The sequence below is a fragment of the Netta rufina genome (genome assembly GCF_964035555.1).
Source record: "Netta rufina genome assembly, chromosome: 4".
Taxonomy (NCBI): Eukaryota; Metazoa; Chordata; class Aves; order Anseriformes; family Anatidae; genus Netta; species Netta rufina.
Window position 1 is genome coordinate 6,230,760 of NC_140127.1, and position 20,651 is coordinate 6,251,410.

The following is a 20,651-nucleotide window of genomic DNA, read 5'->3' on the forward strand; positions in this document are numbered from 1 at the left end:
AGACTTTGACAAACAATTCCTCTGCAGAAATACACTCAAGCATAAAATATTTTTTTCAGAGAGACATATAAAGAAAACAGACATTTCTCTCTTTCCATGTTCTTAATTCGTAAGGAGTTTGTTTAAAAAGAATTTTAAGGAAGTGTTATATTCTTCATCTGATCATAACTATCGTGATGTCAATTCTCAAATCAATGTGAGGTAAACTCATAATTTCTTATCATACTCAAATGATTTGAGATAATCAGTCATCAGAAATTATATTCGAAGTGTTTCATTTACGTTTTTGCTTCATAAAAATAGAAAACATGATACCTCAAAAAGAAAAAAGGAAAAAAAAATGGAGCAGCATTTCCTCCTGGGAAAAAATGATCGTTACTACACTACCAAACAAAGAAGGGTGGCACAGTAAGAGCAGCTTCTTTCTCATGTCACTATTTTTTCTTCTAATTCAGACAGGCACTCTATTTCTAATGTGAACATTCTGTACTCTGTATGTACATAAATAACTGAATTTGGCACTTTTAGTAAGATTTATATTCATGCAAATATTAAAATATGACTATTAATAAGAGCAGACCCCTCAAAGTAAAAACACTAAAGATCAGATTCTGGGCTGACATAAATTATTAAGGTAAAGAAGACAACAAAGGCAACCTTTTAGATATTATATACATGTATTTCCTGAATTCTGTTTTGTGGTTTGTTTGGGTTTTCCCCCTCCCCAAGAGAAACATTTACAGCACAGTATGAATTATTCTGTGGCTTATATATCAAGGTAACATATCTCTTTTCTCAGTAACCATGTCAGGGAGAGCGTGAATATTGTATGTTGTGCTTTCCAAATTTGTTCTTTACAAACTCAGTAGGTTTTCTAAAACTCTAGTGACTTCCTCATATGTCTGAAGATTTGAATGCAAATGGAGGGGCAAGTATCAAGTGAGTAAGTTTTATGTAGCCCTTCCCATTAGGCCATCAGCTTGTCACTGATCACAAATCAAGCATAAGACCAACAGACTTGATGAGAGTCACTGCACTTCAGCCAGGCCAGCAGGCATTGCCTTGCGATGGATTGATGGCCTCTCCTACAGCTGTGAGCTGGACACAGCAAATGTGAAAGGCCTTTTCTTTTTCTGCATTGGCTTTTTTAAATTCATACACAGCGAACTTCAACTCTGTAAGTCAAACACTTATTCAAATCAATTCAACACTAGGAATCAATCAACTCCTAGCAAGCAACAAGGAAGTACATACAATAATTAACATGTTTCTCTGGGTGTCATGTTTATAGACAATCCATTAAAATGCACTTGTTTCAGAAAAATTGGCCCTGTGAGTAGGACCAACTAGACAGTTAAAGGGCTATATGTCTTCCATTAATTGGAAAGAGCAAGCTTCACTTGTAAAATGCATTATGTTTATTTTGATTTAGCTTTATTAATTTGCCTACACTTTTAAAATTAACATTCTTCGCCTCAAACTCACTCCAGATTCTGTAACTGCCCCTTCCATCTTCTGCTGTGCATGCACTCCAAGTTTTTAGTATACTAAAAGTGATATCAGGTGTCCCTTCACATCCACCTAATATACCAAGTCGTATTTCAGCTAAGGAGCTCTTTTCTGACCTCCTAAAATTCCTTCATTGAAGAAAAAGCTCATCAGAAAGACAGCATTACTGACAATCCTACCAAATACAGTTTAATACATGCTATGTTCATACTGTGATTGCTTTGACACTTAGGAAAGAACGGTCTGAATTTTCTCCCAGCTAACTACCACCTTTGTAAGTAAATCCTAGTACATGCACACTTTCAGTCTAGCTGGTAATTTCACAATGAGATCTCACAAATAAGGCATTTTTCTTTTTTAAATACTTCCTGCTCTACAAGTATTTGAACTCATGAGAGAAGAAGTAAGGGTTTGTGACTGTGGGTCAGTTATTCCTCACTTTGAATTTCACAGTTGGGTAAAAAAGCAAAATAAATAAAAAGATGGTTTAAAGAAAAAAAAAAAAAAGATTCAAAAAGGATTCTGTTATAAAAAATAATTTTTCTCCTCTTTGACAGTGAACTCATTACTTGGTGGAAAAAAAAAAATGACAGGACCAAAGACTTACATCCTCATAAATCAGCAGAATAATAAAGCAGTGATAAGGGTCATCACTCCCCCACACACATACACTCTCCCCTCTCCCTTAATGTGCTTCGGGTGAACCTAAAGGAATCTTCTCTAATCATAACCAGGCAAACTGATCTTGATATCCACCAAGCCTCTGCAGATAATAAGAACTTAAACTGAAGACAAGGAACTGTTCCACACATAGACAGCACCAGCAACACAAACTAACAACACAAAGACTCCAGTGTTGACTGAAGTTCCAAAAACGAGAGAAAATTGTTGCTGCTGCTGCCTAGTAAGAACTATGAAACCACAGAAAGATGCTCTATTTCTTTCTTGGTCACAAACCTCATCACATACAATCTACCTCCTTTTTCCCAGACCTCACACTTAATCAACAGTAGCACATTACTTCTAATCAGCATTCTCATTTCAATAGCCCCCTCCTCCCTGGATTTCAGCCACCACTTTGTTAGGGAAGAAAAGAAAGAAAACATTTGCTACGCTGACACACGTCATATTATTATTCCTCATTACTACTGATGCAAATATGTCATTTTCCTTCACTCTGCCATTGTACTTTTACACTCAGACCTGCCACCCTCTTCTATTTGTTCACATTTCCAACCATAACAATCTTTACCTCTCTGTAAAGCTCAACACAAGCTTGGTTTGGACCCCTAACTCATGTCTCCTGTCAAATGAAGCCATTATTGCAAACACTGCAAATTATTTCACAATGTATTTTAATGGCACGCAAGCATCCACTATTCCTCTATTCCTCTATCTACCTTAGAAATACTGCATTTTCTTTCAAGATTTTGCAGAAATTTTTTCAGTATCAAGACATGCAATTAGGCAGACAGACTTGGTTTGGGATCTTGAAGAAATATCTTTATACACTATATGGAAGAAACAACAAAGTGATGAGAGGTTTTTGCTTCTGTATGTAATATTGTCTGTAGATAATATCAACATATTTCTGATCTAATCACAGATTTGGAAAATGACCTTAGAAAAAATACAAATAAAAGTAGCAAGCTTTTATACAGTTAACTAGAACAGAACCAGTGTTTACAATACATTTTAAAATAAATGTTTTATGTTAAATTCCATCCAGAAAAACAAAAGTTTGTAACAAGTACAGTATCCTTGGATATCAACAGCTACAGAGGACACCAAGATACTGCATTTTGGGGCATTTGCAAAATTATAAATACAGAACGAGGTGTTCACAAAAGCCTACGGATTCACACGTTTCAAGGTTGATGCACACAATTTTTGAAGCCAAATATTTTAGAAGCAATTGAGATAATAGCAGCGATTTAGAAAGCTAGAGGATATAAAGAATGTAAACACAAGTGCATTGTCATCAATCAAATACTATTAAAAACTGGAGCAGGTAAACCACTTAGTTCTAGTGGTTTAGTTCTATTTTGCTAAGTAAATGAAATGCAAATCACGATGCCATAATCTGTTGTTTTGCCACAATAAATGATCCCTACCAAAAATACTGAATGAAAAAAATTTATTTACGTAACTACAGTAGAATGACAATCATCAGTAATTCTTTTCTGTAGTGAACAGGTGTGACAGCAAGGTGGTCTAATTAGTCTTACAGACAGGCTGAACTATTCAATCCAAGAACTTTCACATACATATAACACAAATTATGACTATTTAATCTGAGATAGAACAAAGAAATAGTGTCATGTATGGTACTAAATTATCATTTGCCAGCTAATCAACCTTACAGTAGATAAAAAAACAATGCGAGTTTTAACTGAAATATTCATTATTTTGTCTCAACTTCTATGAACATCAATAAAAGGTAATTTATTTCCCAATCATAGGGGTAATCTGCTTGAAAAACTTGAACTGCATTACTCAAATCCAGTTTAAAACCCTGTCAGGTTCAGTGACTATTTTCTTAGCATATTGGGCAGGATTTAGTAATAAAACACTGAGAATTTGATTCATGCAATAATAATTAGGTTTTACTAGCAGAAGAATCATTTTAGAAGAACATGAGAAGTTCTGTGTAAGACTGTGAACCTACTCATGGTACAAGTGAGGGTTGTCATGGTTTTGTGAACAACACACAGATACAAAACAGAAGAAACCAACTTCACATTTGATTTTACGTTTATAAACCCTGTATCATCGATAGGAATACTCACTTGTTCTCACACAGTGGTAAAATAAAATAAATAAATAGTATTTTGTGTAAGTCTCTACGGCTAAAGAACACAAACCCTTTTGTTCCTCGTAGAAAGGAGTTCCTGTCCGCTAAGTTCTTGTGGTCTGGCAGTATCTACAAGACCTTTCAGAGCCAACTCCACTGTGTGGTAGAAGAGGTATTCAATATTCACAACACCAATGAAAACAACAAATGCTGTGGTAAATCTCTTTGTTCTCTGTAGAACTACAGCCACTGGGCAGCAGACTGCTCTGCAATTCAGCAAAGAAAACAACCCCTACAGGGCAAGGAACACTGCCACAAAAGGGAAGACTGATATGTATCTTCCAAATTTTTCTAATTAAGATTATTTTCATCATAGTGAAATCAGCTGCTACTGCTTTGGGAGATGTAGTCCATGTATAACATTCATGCTGATTATATTAACATCGTGTAGCCAAAATTTACTGCCCTGGATATAAAGAAAAGTTCAGGAAAGGGGTGAAGCAGTGAGGAAAAAGCCGAGGATTCAAGGTCAAGCTTTTATTCCCAGTTTGGTCGTCATCTGTTGATGACCTAAGTCCTCTTACCATGTGTTATAAACAGCTTGCATTTTAAAACAGATTTGAAACTGCTTACCTGTTTTACATAGCTTTGAAATACACTGATGAGAAGTGACATACATTCCTCTGAAACAGTTAAGTAGCTACACCAGAAAAAGGCACTGTTAAACACATGCACGCCTAAAAACCCTTACCTTCTCCAGGACTGACTGCTGATGGGAGATTGCTCCAGTCTATAGTCCAGTTAGGGCACGGATGAGGAGAAAATTTTGCCTCAATACCGCTTTCCTATGTGAAAGAGGACAAAAAAATAAGGCTCTGATCCTTCATCTACTGAAGTTGGTAGCAAAATTCCCACCAAGCTTAAAGACATCAGATCAAACTGTATCACTTTCACCCTAGGTGAAACTTAATAGGCAGATGACTACATTATTTGGGATTCAAATTATGTATTTCTCTCATTTTCACAGGAAAGCCCTGTTCATTTTATTTAGAAGAGGCTGACAGCCTCTGTGCAAAGAAATATGGAGAGTTATGGAACATGATGGAGATTTTTCTTTAACAAAACTCATTATGGATCTCAGATGTTCAAAGCTCAAAGGAAATAGCAAAGAAAAAAAAAAGGCAGAAATGATAGAATACTTAAACCAAACATAAAAGCAACATCTTTTGTCATCTTTTTTTATACATACCTTTAAAAGAGGAAGATAATATCACAATTTAAACAAAAGCTTACTTTGATTCCTGAGAATTACTAACAGAGCTTTCCAGCATCCTATATTTGCTTGACTCCTGAACAATCAAATATTGTTAACTGAACAAAAAAAAGTAAAATCCCTTCCAAGCCAACGCATATCAGACAAAATTCATTAAACTGTTCAAGGTTGTCAAGGACAGACTCTACAACCATCTACTTTGAATGAAGCTGAATATTACCATGAAATTAACTAATTAAAAAGTCTTAAATTACCATTAACTTAGTCATAGTTGGCCTTGGACCACCTATAAAATGACTGTCTTCATGTTCCTCTTCTAATTCATCAGGAACTGAAGAGAAGTCTTGTAGCTGTTCCTCTGGAGCAGGCATCAACTCTGGAAGCTGGAGAAGCTGCATACTGCATTTCTCAGCAGCTTTCTTTATTCCAGGTACTTCTTGAACTCTTCGATACCAACTGGATATCAGAGGCAAGTTTCCCAGATTTTTTCCTTGTTTTTTGCTGTGAACCTAGAAAAATAAATGGAAAGGTAACTTACTATTGTACAACTTTTCCTATAAGCCACAAACAGGAGGCATGAACTATGGAAGTGAGCTTAGTTCCATGCTAAAACTCAACATGGTTACTCATAGCGTGCTGCTAATGAAAAAGCTTAGCTAGTTAAGAACTCTGGCCTGTGACTGGAGATGCCAGTTGGCCATTTAAATGTCTATAATTCTCATGTGCTTTGTAGAGGGAAAGTGCTTACGTGGCCGATTTTAATCACAATTGAAGTCAGTAACAGGAAAACAGCATTTATAATAATATTATTGATTATCTGATATTTCCTAACAAGGGACTGATTCATTTTTGTTGGTAATCACCAACAAAATGATTGCAATGAATGCTGAACTTAAAGCAAAGTGGCCTTCAACAGAAATTGAAATCTTAAGTGTATCCTAAAGTGTAAAATCTTAAGTCTGAATGTGATACACATATTAGAAAAAAAAAAAAAAAAAAAAAGATACTCATATCACAATTTTAAATGATGACCATCTAATCTTAAAAAGAAGGAAGAGGAAAGAAACTTTGAAAAGATAACAGTAGCTTTGAAATGAAAGGGCCAAAGAGATGAATGTTTGGGATTCCTATGGTCCCCACCTTCCCTCAGCTGTAATAAAAAATTCCACACACCTACCTGTATACATGACTAAACTGAGAAAAAACAATTGAGAAATGTTATTTGTTTAGACCTTTGCTGGATCAGAGAACCCACAACCCACACATGGATTGACTAAAACTGAAGTTACTGCTGGACATTAAGAGTATCTTAATCAACATATCAAAACAACACTCCTTTATTTCAAAAATAAGGAAAAAGTTACCTTGTTCAGTGAAATTCATTCTGTAAAACTTTAGGAGTATGAAATGACTGTGTGGAAATGAAAGCTGAAATGTAGGTAAGCTTTTTTCAGGTTATCTCCGTCCTTGGAGGTACTCATAACCTGACTAAACGTGGTCCTGGGCAACTCTAGGTGGCCCTGCTCTGCGCAGGGGGCTGGACAAGATGACCTTCAGAAGTCCCTTCTGACCTCAACTATCCTGTAATGTTGTGCATGCTTCAAAAAGAAAACTGCAAACCGTGCTCACATGAAAAGTCCGAAAAGGCCAAGCAAAAACGGTATTCTTCCACACATCTATCTGCACAGCGTGGAAATAGGAATTGGTAAAGAACACTTGACATGACACAAAAATTTAAGCAGCTTTCTTGCATGCTGTGTTTATAATGTTCTTAGGGTAATCATCAGTAATTAGTAATAGCTAAAAGAACAAAAGGAGGATGAACTGTAATTTTAATATCTAATGCAGTATCGCAGTGGTAACAGAGGCAGAAATATATTAATTCAGTTAAGGAAGAAGTCTTTCGGAAAGCAATTCCAAGAGGCACTGTTACACTCGATAACAAGTGTTCTACATTGTATTTTAAAAAGTGAATGGTGGTTTCTCCCAGATGGAGAGCCGAGCTTTTGTTATTCTCCTATTAATTTTAAACACTTACAACTAATAGGAAGCATAACAAGGCTAACCTCAGGAAGATAACAGAAACGAAATGAGGTAATGAAAAACAACTCTTCAGCTTCATTATCTTACTTTTGGTAATTCTAATTACAATCAGCTATGGGTTTCCTCACATTTATTGCATGATACTTTCCAGACATACACCCATTGAAGTCTTCATTATTTAAACCCTTACAGCAAAGTGGAAGTGCAACTATAACGATTTTTTAAAGACAACCCAGGAACAGAGCAGTTCAGTGGAAGGGACCTTCAAAGATCATTGGTCCAGCTCCCTGACCACTTCGGGGCTAAGCAAAAATCCAAAGCATATTAATGAGGGCATCGCCCAAATGCCTCTTGAGCACTGACAGGCTTGGGGAATCAACCACCTCACTGGGAAGCTGACAGAGAGCCAGGAAGCGCAAGTTCTATCATTAATAATAAAAACTGGGACAAAAAAAGGCATTTAATGCCTCCACCTTTTTGTCATCCTTAAGAAGCTTAAGAGTTTGCTCTCTTAAAACCCATGGCAGCAACCCTGCTGACTTCATTTTGCATCACTCCAAAAACTTGGAATTCAACTGTTTCACGATCTCTGTGGCCAAAACAGCCACCTCCTGTCACCTCACCCACAAGGCTCCCTCTACTCCCAAACAGCAGACCCAGAAGGGCACCTCTCAGCGCTGGCTCACTCAGTATTTGTGACATGAAAACATCTTCAATGAGCTTTAGAAATTTCCCAGGCTCGCTTGTTGCAGCAAGTTTCATACAGCTCACAAGCTGCAGACTACCCAGGCTCAAGGATAACAGAACAGCAACAAAAACCTGGCGTTCTCAGCTGCTCGTGTATCTGCAGAAAGAGTTCAGCTGGATGCTGCAAACAAGCACCCAATCCAGGATTCTTCTCATACACTGCACCAGTAAATCAAACATTACTATAAAAAAATTCAACTCTTCTTAGTTAGAAAAGGCCTTGCAAAAAAACAAAAACATCTGAAATACTTTACAGCATTTAAAATAGGTAGGAGAACATTTTGTCTTAATGGTTTTGTTTAATACCATCCATACAGAAGTTGCTGTTAATCCTCAATTATGTGATTTGCAAAACACATACACAAAGCAGAGATGAATTAATAATCATTTCTGTTAAATAATTAAACATCTTAATCCACAGGTGGACACGTTGATCTACTTCTGGACTCCCACATTAGGACCATCATACAGAAATCCACTGAGGATAATGACCTTGGTGAAAGATGTTACAGGGGACATTTAACACATAATAATGTTTGTTAGTGATTGTCTTGATTATAGAGACTTTTTTTTTTTTTTTTTTTTTTTTACCTCAGAGAGACCGACAGCATAGCATCTTCTCCAGGAATTCCATTTGTTTTTTAACACCGTAAGGCAAATTTGGCAAAACAAATTGTATCAAAATGCAAATACTAAATTCATTCAGAGCTCTTCTTGGCAACAGACACCGTGTTTTGCTATCAGTCTTGTACAGTACCTGCAGGAATAGTGGTCGTAGGCAACTTCATCGCATCCTTTTATTGTCATATGAAATATAGTTGTTATTTCCTTAATTCTTTTCTGTGTTTACATCCTCATAAACCCAAGTGCACAGATTGTGCTGAGCAAGACCCTTACACAGTCTTGCAGCACTGTAAAATTGACTCCGAAGCTGAGCTCAAGTCACTTGCAGCACTAAGCTTCTTTCCAGAGGTGAGAAAAAGCTGGGGCAGAAGGAGGTGGGGGGAAGATAATCAAATCTCTCTGCTTTACTGGGCTATACGATATGTTTTCCAAGGAATTTCTCCTTTCACTGCAGTAAACAAAGGACCTTCCACAAACTGCAGAGACCAATTTAGCAGTAACAATACCATGAATGACAAATGACAAAAGTAAACAAATGACAAAAATTACTGAGGTTTGAGGTGCTGAGGCACATCTCAAAGAAGCTGCATCCCTAGACACAACATGTCCCTTCTGAGCAGGGTCACAGTGAGCAGACGTTACTTGGAGAAGAACACAGACCAAGCTTTATAAAAATAAAAATAAATAAAAAAAAAAAACACGGAACTGCACAGAAGAATAAAAGGTTTTCTGATATGAAGGTACTATACCGTCCTACACACTCATCTTTATCTACAGATGTGCAAAGAAGCTGGCTTGTTTTATGGGAGGGCCTGATAAAAAAGGGATTCATTTGAGACAGACTAAAGCAGTGCTGTCTCCATAGGAATGTTTCGTCCCAAATGAAAGAGTAATTTTTAGGAACTAGAAGAAAACAACACCAGAGATTAAGAATGTCAGCATAATATGTAGAAAATTAGTAAATCAGAAATCATTGCATCCCATATTTTAAAAGGAAATACGGGCAGACAAAAACCCTCTCAAGAGAGCCTCAAGAAATTATACACCAATCACATAAACAAATGAGTTTTTGGAAGTCTACCGTGGGCAATACCTGAGTGTCTCCTCAGCTCCTATATACGTAAGGAAGTCAAGGATTTACAACTCCAAAAAGCCACCATGGGCTCTGAATCTCCTCCTATTCACTGCCTCCCTTACAATTCTTACAAAAATACATATACACTACTTCATGTTTGCAGAAACAGGTGTCTTACCAAGAACTGATGGATGCACGGCAGAAGCACTATATCTGCCAAGGTAAAATAAAGCCCCTCTGCAAAAATGTGGTCCAAAGGCGGAAGGTCAGAGGTTTTTGTTCTCCTGATGACAGGGGCCTCTCGGAGCGCATTTGATGCTTCCTGGACATGCAGCTTGGAGAAAGCTACGCTCAGTTCCAGACTTGGAAGCGGATGATCATCTGCCTCCACTGTTTTTCCTTCCTCCGTTGCTTCTTTACTGAGTCCAGGCACCGCAGCCTTGGCACCTGCCTTCTGTTGTTGAAGTTTTTGCCTTCGAATTTTGTCATCGTTGTGCACTCGGACAGGTTCTCCAAGTTTTCTTTCAAGCTGTAAAATGTCAGCAGGGACAGCCTGACAGTGCTCGGGAGCTGCCGTCAAAAATCCTTCAACAGCCAGAGGTATGCTGATCTCACAAAGTCTGGTCCACTGGCTAACCTGTCAGATAAATTTACGTAATTATTGTCTCTACAAGTGGAGAAAACAAAATCCAAGGTACATTTTTGCCCATTTGAAACAGAAAAAACTCCAGCCAAATGTGGTAACTCCAGCTTTAAATAAATCCTTTGATCATCTTAGAAGCTAGGATACTCTGTGTTACTCTTGCAATAGCAAGTTAGGAAGCTAATTTTTATATATAAACTGGATGAACAGTTATCCAGTATAGCAGATTTTTATTCCTTATTATTGGCATAAGATTAGGGTGGCTGCGTAACTCATGAGAAGGAAAGATCTGAGCAATTTATAGAGGTCATCTCCAGCTGCTGGTGATAGAACCAGAAGATGACACAAAACAGATTTTGAACACCTCTATTTTACAGAAATTCTTTATTAGCACCCTTTTTTTTTTTAAGCATGCAACATCAAGAAACTTTAGTCTAACCAAACAATACCCCTTTTTTTTCCACATTATCATTGTCCTGTTTTATGTCTTAGTATCTGTACTTAAGGGTTTTAGAACCATAAAATTTTTGTCTTATTCAATTTACCCACTTAGCAGCAACTTGAAACACGGAACCCAAGTTTTCTAGCAGTCCCAGGAAGAGATCAGAACCAGAGGTTTCTGGAAGATGCCAAGGACAACTTCTAAATGCCAGTACCCCATGGGCTAACACAGGGATACACTCCTCCAGATCTGCTCCTCACCAAGAGGGATGAACTGGGTTGGAGGCGCAGTGATCAGATGCAATCATGGACCTCAGTGACTGTGAAATAGTGGGGCTCAGCCCCCCGAGGGGAGTGAGCAAGGCAAGTCTAGAGAGATGAGCAGACTGCAAGGCGATAAATAGGCTGAAATGTCAACTCAAGGAGTAGCAGCCAAGGGTTCACACTCTACCTGAAGGTCAAGGACAGGCTGAGCTCTTTAGGGGCCTATGCTGAGGCTAGGCACCCACTACCAGGCTTCTACTGAGAAGACAGAAACAGGCTCTCTGTGCACTGCACCGCAGGAGAATGAGAGACAAATGTCACAGACTGAAGCAGAGAAGGTTCCAGATTGGCACAAGGAAAGTATTTTTCACCATCCTGAGTGTTAGACCTGGCTGCTAGGAAAGGCTGTGCAGCCTCCATCCTTGGAGGTTTTTGAGACTGACTGGACAAAGCCCTGAGCAACCTGCTCTGAATCTGGCATTGATCCTGGTTTGAGGTGTAGGCCCCTTCCAGACTGGATAATTCACAAGTACTAGTTTATCATCTTCATTCATGGTAATTTGAGCCAGTCACATGGAATCAGCTGCACAATCTTACATCACATGTTTCATACAAGAACGCTACTGAACTCACAGACACAGTCAGTACAGTACATTAGTATTATAAATTAAACTAAAAAACACATAATATTTGTAGTCAGAATCTTTATTTTGCTTTTCCTATTTTTCCCCAAACAAGCATAGTTCAGTTAAATCCAATTTCCCTTTACTCTTCAAGGAAACACTAAACATTGGCAAGATTCTTGAAGTCAAAAGATGATTATTCATAAGATGTAAAACAAGCATAGGAAGGCGATAAATACAGCAGTGACTACTGTCAATAAATTTGTATTTGTAGGGCTGTGACAAAGCTGGCATCCAGGGCAAAATTTTCAAAAGTGTTTTACTAGTTTAAGCTCTTAATTGCCTACATTAATGTTAATAAATAGACATAAGTACACCTGAAAACAGTCTCGAACTTTGCAAAGTTACAATTTGATTCCTGCACTCTCCATAAAGCCAGAACTGCCACTTACTTAATTCTCAAATTCCACATTCTTCAAACAGAATTAATGATGTGCAAAGTACACAGGATCAGGTCCTTATGACATGCTTCAAGAACTTGTAGTTGCTGCAAGAATAGCCACACCTATGACTCCACAGAACACCTCACATTTAGAAATCTGACCTGAGTAGATAAAGAATGTGGCATTCTGTGGCAAATTAACACTACATTAGGTATTTTTAAAATTTACTTCAAACTGGAACAGCCATACTGTGTAACTCATTGAAACTACACTGACAAAAAGAAGGAATTCATAGAATATTCACAGACTAGAATATTCATATTCAAGCAAAGGTCTGCCCCCATTTAAATCTTAAGGTTCTTTTTGTGCTGCTAAATAGCTACATCTTTAAAAAGAATCAGTCTTCACCCTTATGCCAAAATACAGACACGTCTCCTGTGAGCAAATCTCATTTACATCAACACTAAAAGTCTACATCAGAGTATTCCGTTCTTTTTCAAAACCCCAATAATATAACTAAGAGAATGAGACGCACTCACCTCAGCACAGGCTTTTAAGCAGGTCTTCTTAAAGCCCAGGAGTTCCAAAACATACTTTTTAGATGGATCAGCCTCGTATGTTTTCTGTATTATATGCCTTAAGACAACAGCAAGCCCAGCTCGACAGAACTTGCCATCTTTTGCGACAACGGCAGGTAAACAGCAGCTCTGCACGACCATAGGAAGCTGGCATCTGGAGATTAAATGGACTTCGAGATCGCCAAGGAGGTTTTTTGTCACAAACTGATTGTCCACATCTTCACCAGTCGGCACTAAGAAAATTTTGAATAATTTGCAGTCACAGTAGGACAGCAAAAACAGTGAAATAGATGTATGAAGAGGAAAGATGCTATCTTTGTACTCATGAGACAAACCCAAATATAAATGTTCTTCGGGGACGCTATCTTTCATCTTCCTCCTGAGCTATAGTTTCTGAAACAGAAATCAGAACACAGTCATAGAAGAATACACAATTGAGAATAAAAAAGAGGGTTTGAAACAGTGGTCATTCCACTATCTGCTAAAACTGACTTTAACATAAAATACCATTAAAGACATCCTGCCTGAATAAATGGACTGCAGGACCTTCTCGAGAGGAAAAGGTTTCACACACAAGCTGTCACTTCACGTACAAATCACTAACAGGGAAATGATTTCTGATACCAAGCAAAACATACAAAAAGAAAAAAAAAAGATCTCCTTTTAAGCTTTTTAAGTGTATAAACATTTTATAACAAACTTTTTTTTTTTTTTGAGCAGTCTCCCATAACATTAACCATCCATTATTGAAAAAACATATTCCTGAGCACCTCCCTAAACCAGTCAGTTTTATAAGACACAGACATCTTTCTGTAACTGTTAGAGCATGTGCACACACAGGCCATCTAGGCCATGGGAAATAACATTGCTTTCTATATCAAAAAATCAACCTAGCCTAGTGAGATATTAAGTGAAGGTCAAGAGGACATGCAGGAAGGAAAAAAAAATCAGGAATGCTATCTGAGCACCTCAAATACAAGACTACTTTAAAAGTCAAATACAATAGTAACATAGCTGAAATTAATGTCTTGTCATTACATTAAAAACCTTAAACTCAGTTTTCTTGTACTTTGTTTAAAGTTACATTTTTCTTACTAAACCATCCCATACCAGTTTAACATAAAGCAATGATGCAATCATTTTTCTGCACCACCACCTAATGAAATTCTTCATTGGCTTATACACCACAAATCATATTGAAAAGTTTTAGGCACTAGGTGGCACTCTTAAAGCAATCATATAGAATAAAGCTTCATTTTTATATTTTTAATAAGAGCAAGAAATCTGAATGTTGCTAAGAAATGCCAGTATATTATATATATATATATAATTATGAACATATAAATACATATATAAAAAGCACAAGTGACATCAGAACAGAATCAATCTTTCAAATAACTGTATAGATTTATAAGGTCTCTGTGTAGTTACATGAATATGATGTCATTATTTATGTAGCAAAAAGTTTTTTTGTTTTAAATATTCAGAATATCAATTTTTTTTTCCTGTAGATGTGCATCAAATGTATTATATCATATCAACTGTCACTGGGACAAACCAATTGTTCAAAGACAGGCAGTTGAAGAATAAAATCAAGTCCACCTGACTCTAAATGGAAATCGTAATAATGACAGTTACACAGAAGGATTTTTCATCTGCTCCATCACATAACTTTGTCTCAAAACAACAGTGGCTCAACATACAAATCCTGTTGCTTGTCTTTAATTAACACACCTGCCACAAGAAGAATACAATAATACAATAATTAAATATCTACTTCCCTAAAGGCTAGTTTACTTGGTTAAACCTTGCCAGCATATAAATCGAGATGGATTCAATATTGTAACCAACTCTGTGGAGAACACGGTATAGTGAAATAACTGTTGAGGAGATTAGAGAAGAGCTAGTCTTATTTGCTAAATCCATAGTTACAAGCATTTAAACTCATATCCCTGACTATAAAAACTTCTTTCATTATTAAATGGTACCCTTGATATGCATTTGGGTTATTTTTATTTTCCATAGGAACTCACAAAGTACACAAACCCCTTTTTTTCCTGGCCACTCTAGCCACTCAAACATACACATTCACCTTACGAATCACCTCTCCTATTTTATTTTATTATTTCTGGTTCACCTTACTGCACAGGATCCTTCTATAAACTCTTACATATTTTTTTTTTTGCTGTATAGAATTGCTGAATATTTTGGTAAATTCTGATGAGGTTTCCAGTTCCAAAGCATTATTCTGTTATTTCCTTCTGTTCTTATAGAACTGGTATTTCAAATCCAGCACTAAGAACTTCATAAGTAAACCTTGTAAACTGAGGCCCTTGCTCATTTACCTCCAGAGCAGCAGCTCTGAAGCGCAAAATGATAGAAAGGTTTGGGTTGGAAAGGACCTTAAAAACCCTCCCATTCCAACCCCCCTGCCATGGGCAGGGACACCTCCCACGAGACCACGTTGCCCAAAGCCCCATCCAGCCTGGCCTTGAGCACCTCCAGGGATGGGGCAGCCACAGCTTCTCTGGGCAACCTGTGCCAGTGCCTCACCACCCTCAGAGTGAAGAATTCCCTCCTAATATCTAATCTAAATCTACCCTTTCACTTTTAAAGCATTATCCCTTCTACTATCCCTATGTGTCCTCATAAAAAGTCTTCCCACATCTTTCTTTAAAAAGGATAATATTAGACTAAAAATAAATACCTGAAAGATGCAAAACTAGAGGTACTACTAAATCAGGCTGCTGATTAAAATGACAAAGATGTCCTGCTTTGAAAATTGGTGGACGAAAGGGTTAACACTGTCAGAGTGAATTCTCCTGCAATCCCTTGAACAAAATTACTTCTACCCAGCAGCAGTAACAGATAGCAGCTGTCAGTCTGTCCGAGAGACAGCGACTGATTGGAAATAATGACTTGTTGGGTATTGGGCTGCTCCGTATTCAACCCTGTAAATGCCACAGCTGACACCATCCTATTAATCCATCTGTCTCCTTGAAGTTTGAAATTTAACTTGAAATTTGACCCGTCAAATTCAACTATTCTTACCCTCAGGTACAGAACTATTCGGTGGAGAAGCCACACAAACCAGACAGGCCAACTCTGGTGAATCTTGCTGAAGCAGGATAAACAGACACCCTCCAGAGGTACCCATTCCGTTCTCTTGACATCCTTGGGACACTGTCAGAGAAGGTGAATATGCACGCAGCCAATTTACCTTAATCCACAGGATTTGAATTAAGTCATCTTCCCTAACCATTTGAGGTAAAACTCTGAATTTTGTGCTGAAGCAAAGGTATGCTCAGGAAAGGTGTGTTTTTCTGAATACCTTGAAGAGGGTATCTCTGGACAGGACAGCTTGAGGGTGGTTATTAACTTCTCCAAAACTCAGCAGAAGCAACTTTTTTATGAACATCCCCAGTAATTTACTCCTCAGTGACAACACGGTGAACTATATCAGAGACTGAACTACTCTTTTCTGAACCTAAATGAACTTTTATGACAACAAAAAGAACACAGATCACAGAAACTATGATGCTCGTGATCAACTTAGCAGCACTGTACTCAAACTGTAAAAAACAGAACAGTTTGCTGAATTGATGGAGAAGAAATCATTTTGTGGAGGGCAGAAATGAAGGGTCAAGAATTCCCTCTCAGACAAAACAGTACATTCACTGCTTTGAAATTTTACCTATAAAATAAATACTTGAAATGACAGTAACAATACAGCAACAATTAATCATTCAAGTTGGTAATTCAGCTAAAGGCCCTGATGCTGCAAGTACTCACAGTACCTGCCCTAAGGAGTCTTTACAATATACAGTCCTGGTTTTTTCAGATATAGTCCCAACTTCTCACATTCCACACTCCTACAACTTTTCATACCGAAGTCCCTTTTTCTTCTCAAACTGGAAGTATTAAAGCACAGACATTGGTTTCCCAGAAGCACACTCTCTGTAATGCTGCTGAGATGGTCAGTTTACATCCAAGTTATTAGACCTATTCCATGGAGTGGAACAGATTGTGTTTCTAATTATGGTCCACTTAGGACAATAATACTTTCCTGTTTCTGAAGCTAACCTTCAAGGGATGAAATGATGAGCTCTACACAGCAGGACAAACAAAAGAAGTATTGGACTTAGAGCTCCTGTTTGCATCTGCAAAACAAGATAGGGATGCAATGATTGAAACAGAGGTTGGTCTGACTCAAACTCTCCGTGCCTGCACCTGGAAAAGGTCTGAGGAAAGTCACTACAGTGAGAAAAACAAAAAGCACTGCCTTTGGCAACTTTTCTCCTTTCTGTTCCATTTCACCACTAGGTTTCCTGAAATAGTTGGAAAGTGCATGGAAAGTTATCATCACTGATGTAATGAATACTTCATTCTTACACTATTATCACCAGTCAGGTCCTGTCTATTCACCAGCTTCATCATTGACAAGAGTTGCATACATTTCATTTGTACTATTAAACACGGAGAGTTACTCAAATTATTTTATCAAACTACTGCATTTGTTTCAATTTTAAAAGATCAGCTGTCTCCACAAAGAAATGCTAAGCTTTTTCTTTTCTTCCCCTCTCCTGTGTAGTACTGAGCATACCATGGGCATTTGTCACTTATTCTACTCTCTCTTGAACAGCTGGCCTCATAATCATTTCATCAGCCTGGTCTTTTTCAGTCCACTTTCCTAGAGCTGCATCAAGAATAAAAGGCAATAGATGTCCTCCCCTTCTGTCCCTTAAACTCCTGTTTAGCTTCCTGCTTTTTCTCCAACTGCACTACATCTCAAATTCTCCAAGTATTGCCCTACAAAGGAAACACGCATTGAGAAAGACCGTAGTGAGCCAGAATTGGATACATCATGAAAACACTCTTACTGCAACAGGTACAAGTATGGTGGAGCAGAAAAAAAGGAACTACTTATAAGTTATTTTTTTGCAACTATATTAGTTAGAAGTTGTTTCTAAGTTAATTCTTAACACCTACAAGATCCCAGTGAGCAAGGGATTTCTTGTAGTCTTCCTTTAAAAACAATCAAAAGCTTATGGAGATTTTGTTTTGTGTTTTTTTTAAGCCAAAGGTTCAGCCTATTGCACATAAGATATTTCAGGTGGCCAAAAAATAACAATTGAGTTAATTTTGCTCATAGCTATGTGAACAGCCAAATGGCATTCTGAATAAATTAAGCCTCTATTAGATTCAGTTTCTTTGCAACCACAGAGCTCATCGTGCACAGGGTAAACACAGAAGAAATGCTAACCTTTTTGGAACTTCTTACTTCACCATGAAGAATAAAATGGCCTAATTGGTGAGGAAATCTTTTGTAAATCATCTTTTGCCATTTTCCGACTTCTATACACAGTTGTCTCTTTCCACCAGCTTCAGAAAGCAGTGCTAAAAGTTCCCTTATTTTCCACAAAACGCTTAGCTGAAGATGGACAGCGTAATTTCTGGACTGTCACAAGCTCTCTGCAACTGCCAAATAACACACCTAGCTTGGCAACTTAGAAATTTCTATTTTTAATTCATTTTCAAAGTTAAAAGATTTAGCCTAATGCAGAAGTTTCTCTTGCTCTTCATTTTCTACACAAAAAAGATCACTCACTGACTACCTCAAACATTTATCTAGTTAATTTTCCTTTTCAGCCTCATACACAGTGACCAAAGACAAGCCACCTGCTTGTTAAAGGGCCTATATATTCTATTATGGGGTTCAAATGGAAAATTTCCTGTCTCCATTAAATATTTTCTAGAATTACCAAGATGAAAGCAGCATTTTTAAAATATTAGAACAGAGATGCTTAGGCAATCATCAAAACTGTCAGCATTCACATCAGCCAGCACCAGGAACCACAATTCTGTCCTGGAAACAAGCTTTGCCACACAGGCAGCTGAACTGCATGAAGCACTCAAGAATCTAACCATCAAAGCCTGCCCTAGTCCATTCTCACATTCGGCTCTATATGACACTAGCAGATGCTTACCATAAACACCTATAAGTTCCAATTTATTTATATAGCTTGTTACTGTAAAAACTTCTATGTCCCATCATCACAACAGTAACTGAATGTCTCAGACTTTCTTCCCAATAGCCTTGTAAGGTGGGATTTTCACGTATTTCCATTGTACAAGCAAAAAAACCTGGAGGATAACCAGCTTGTAGCTCAACATCATACAGGAAATCTGTACTAAAGCAACCCTAAGAAAACATTTTTCTTAAAAGATTTTTGTTATGAAGTCCAGTCTTATGAATAAAATCAGGCTAAATTTTATTCCAGATGAGTCTCCCACAAGACGTAAACCCAAATAAATCTGTCTGGATTTACCTGTGACTTTACCTTTGTTTCCTTAAATTGTTTCTTGTGAGAATGTATGCAAGGCCTTCTGCACAGTCACTTCAGAGAACCGTAGACTCCTACGCTGCCATATCCCACCCCCTCACATCTTTTCTTTTAGAGAATTCCTCCTAACATCTTGTCGCTAAGCACAGACATTTATAAAAGCCTTGTTTCCTATGTTATTTCGTTTCTGAGATGTTTATCTGCACTATTTTAGCTCTGTAGAGTATCTTCCTTGTCAGTTTAGGTACAACTTTACCTCTGAAGGACTTGCTAACCCACCTGGCTGCCTGTTCCCACTTACTTTCACACACCAACCGCCTGTACATTACATTTATGAATCCACTAGCAGCTTATTAAGACAGAAGCATCCACAGACACTTACAATAAAACAAAATGTGGTACTTACAAAACCTACAAGACATCACGCTGGTCACTGACTGGATAATAGTTTCTCCTGCCACTTTTCCTTCTCTGATTGGACTGTAAATTGTGTGAGAAAAGATGGATTTCTGTTCTATACTGGCCTTATTTACAGCAGCCACTGTTAAAAGAGAAGGGAGAAATCAGCTGAACGCAACAATGAATATCATGGGTTTTGCAACATCACTTATAGATAAGAGAAATAATAGTCTACCTTTGCATAAGAATCACCTTTAGCATTTAAAAATAGTAAGTATTAAGCAAGCATACTTGTCGCTAATTATACTGTTATTATTCTCTTCTCTCTTTTAACGTGTGTTAAATAGCAGTTAAATTAGTTTCACTCTGCTTCCATGTTAGCAATACAATAAAGTGCTGGCTTCAAATTATGTTCCCCAGGAAAACGAAGAGTAAACAAACCCACAAACGTTTCATTACTGAAAAAAAATCTCGTTTATTTAATTATTACCACATGGTAAAACGTTTTTAATAAACACGCGAACGTCTGAGGAACATTCAGCACCACGAGTAACTTAAAAAACACGTTTTTCTCCAGCAAGGGTTCAGCTTAACGCAACGCACTTAAGGGAGAAGGTTAAGGAAGCAGAGCTAACTTTGGCTTTGCTGTGTATTTAAGGCCACCATTGTATTTAACGTGTGTATTTAACCCGTATAAGCCGCCCCCCTCAGCCCACCTCAGGCGGCCGCCATTAGGTGCCCGCCCTCTCCTCCTCCTCAGGCGCGTTCCCGCCCCTTCCCGCCTCCCCGCGCTGCGCGCGCAGCGGGCCCTGCGCTCTGACGGGAGGGCGGGGGGAGGGGAGGTGCTGAGG

The 20,651-nt window shown here is 37.8% G+C and overlaps 1 protein-coding gene across 1 annotated transcript in view; it reads right to left on the reverse strand.

Moving 5' to 3' along the window:
- GSTCD (glutathione S-transferase C-terminal domain containing) overlaps positions 1 to 20,562 on the reverse strand; it is a 69,442-nt gene extending 48,880 nt beyond the window's left edge. The window contains exons 1-6 of the mRNA XM_084285716.1: positions 20,517 to 20,562; positions 19,808 to 19,942; positions 13,019 to 13,450; positions 10,244 to 10,702; positions 5,831 to 6,085; positions 5,055 to 5,148 (exon numbers count right to left, since the gene is read on the reverse strand). Of these exons, the coding sequence (XP_084141842.1) occupies positions 5,055 to 5,148; positions 5,831 to 6,085; positions 10,244 to 10,702; positions 13,019 to 13,429 (1,219 nt within the window). The 5' untranslated portion in view covers positions 13,430 to 13,450; positions 19,808 to 19,942; positions 20,517 to 20,562. The remainder of the gene's footprint in view (positions 1 to 5,054; positions 5,149 to 5,830; positions 6,086 to 10,243; positions 10,703 to 13,018; positions 13,451 to 19,807; positions 19,943 to 20,516) is intronic.
- Between the last annotated feature and the right edge of the window lie 89 nt (positions 20,563 to 20,651).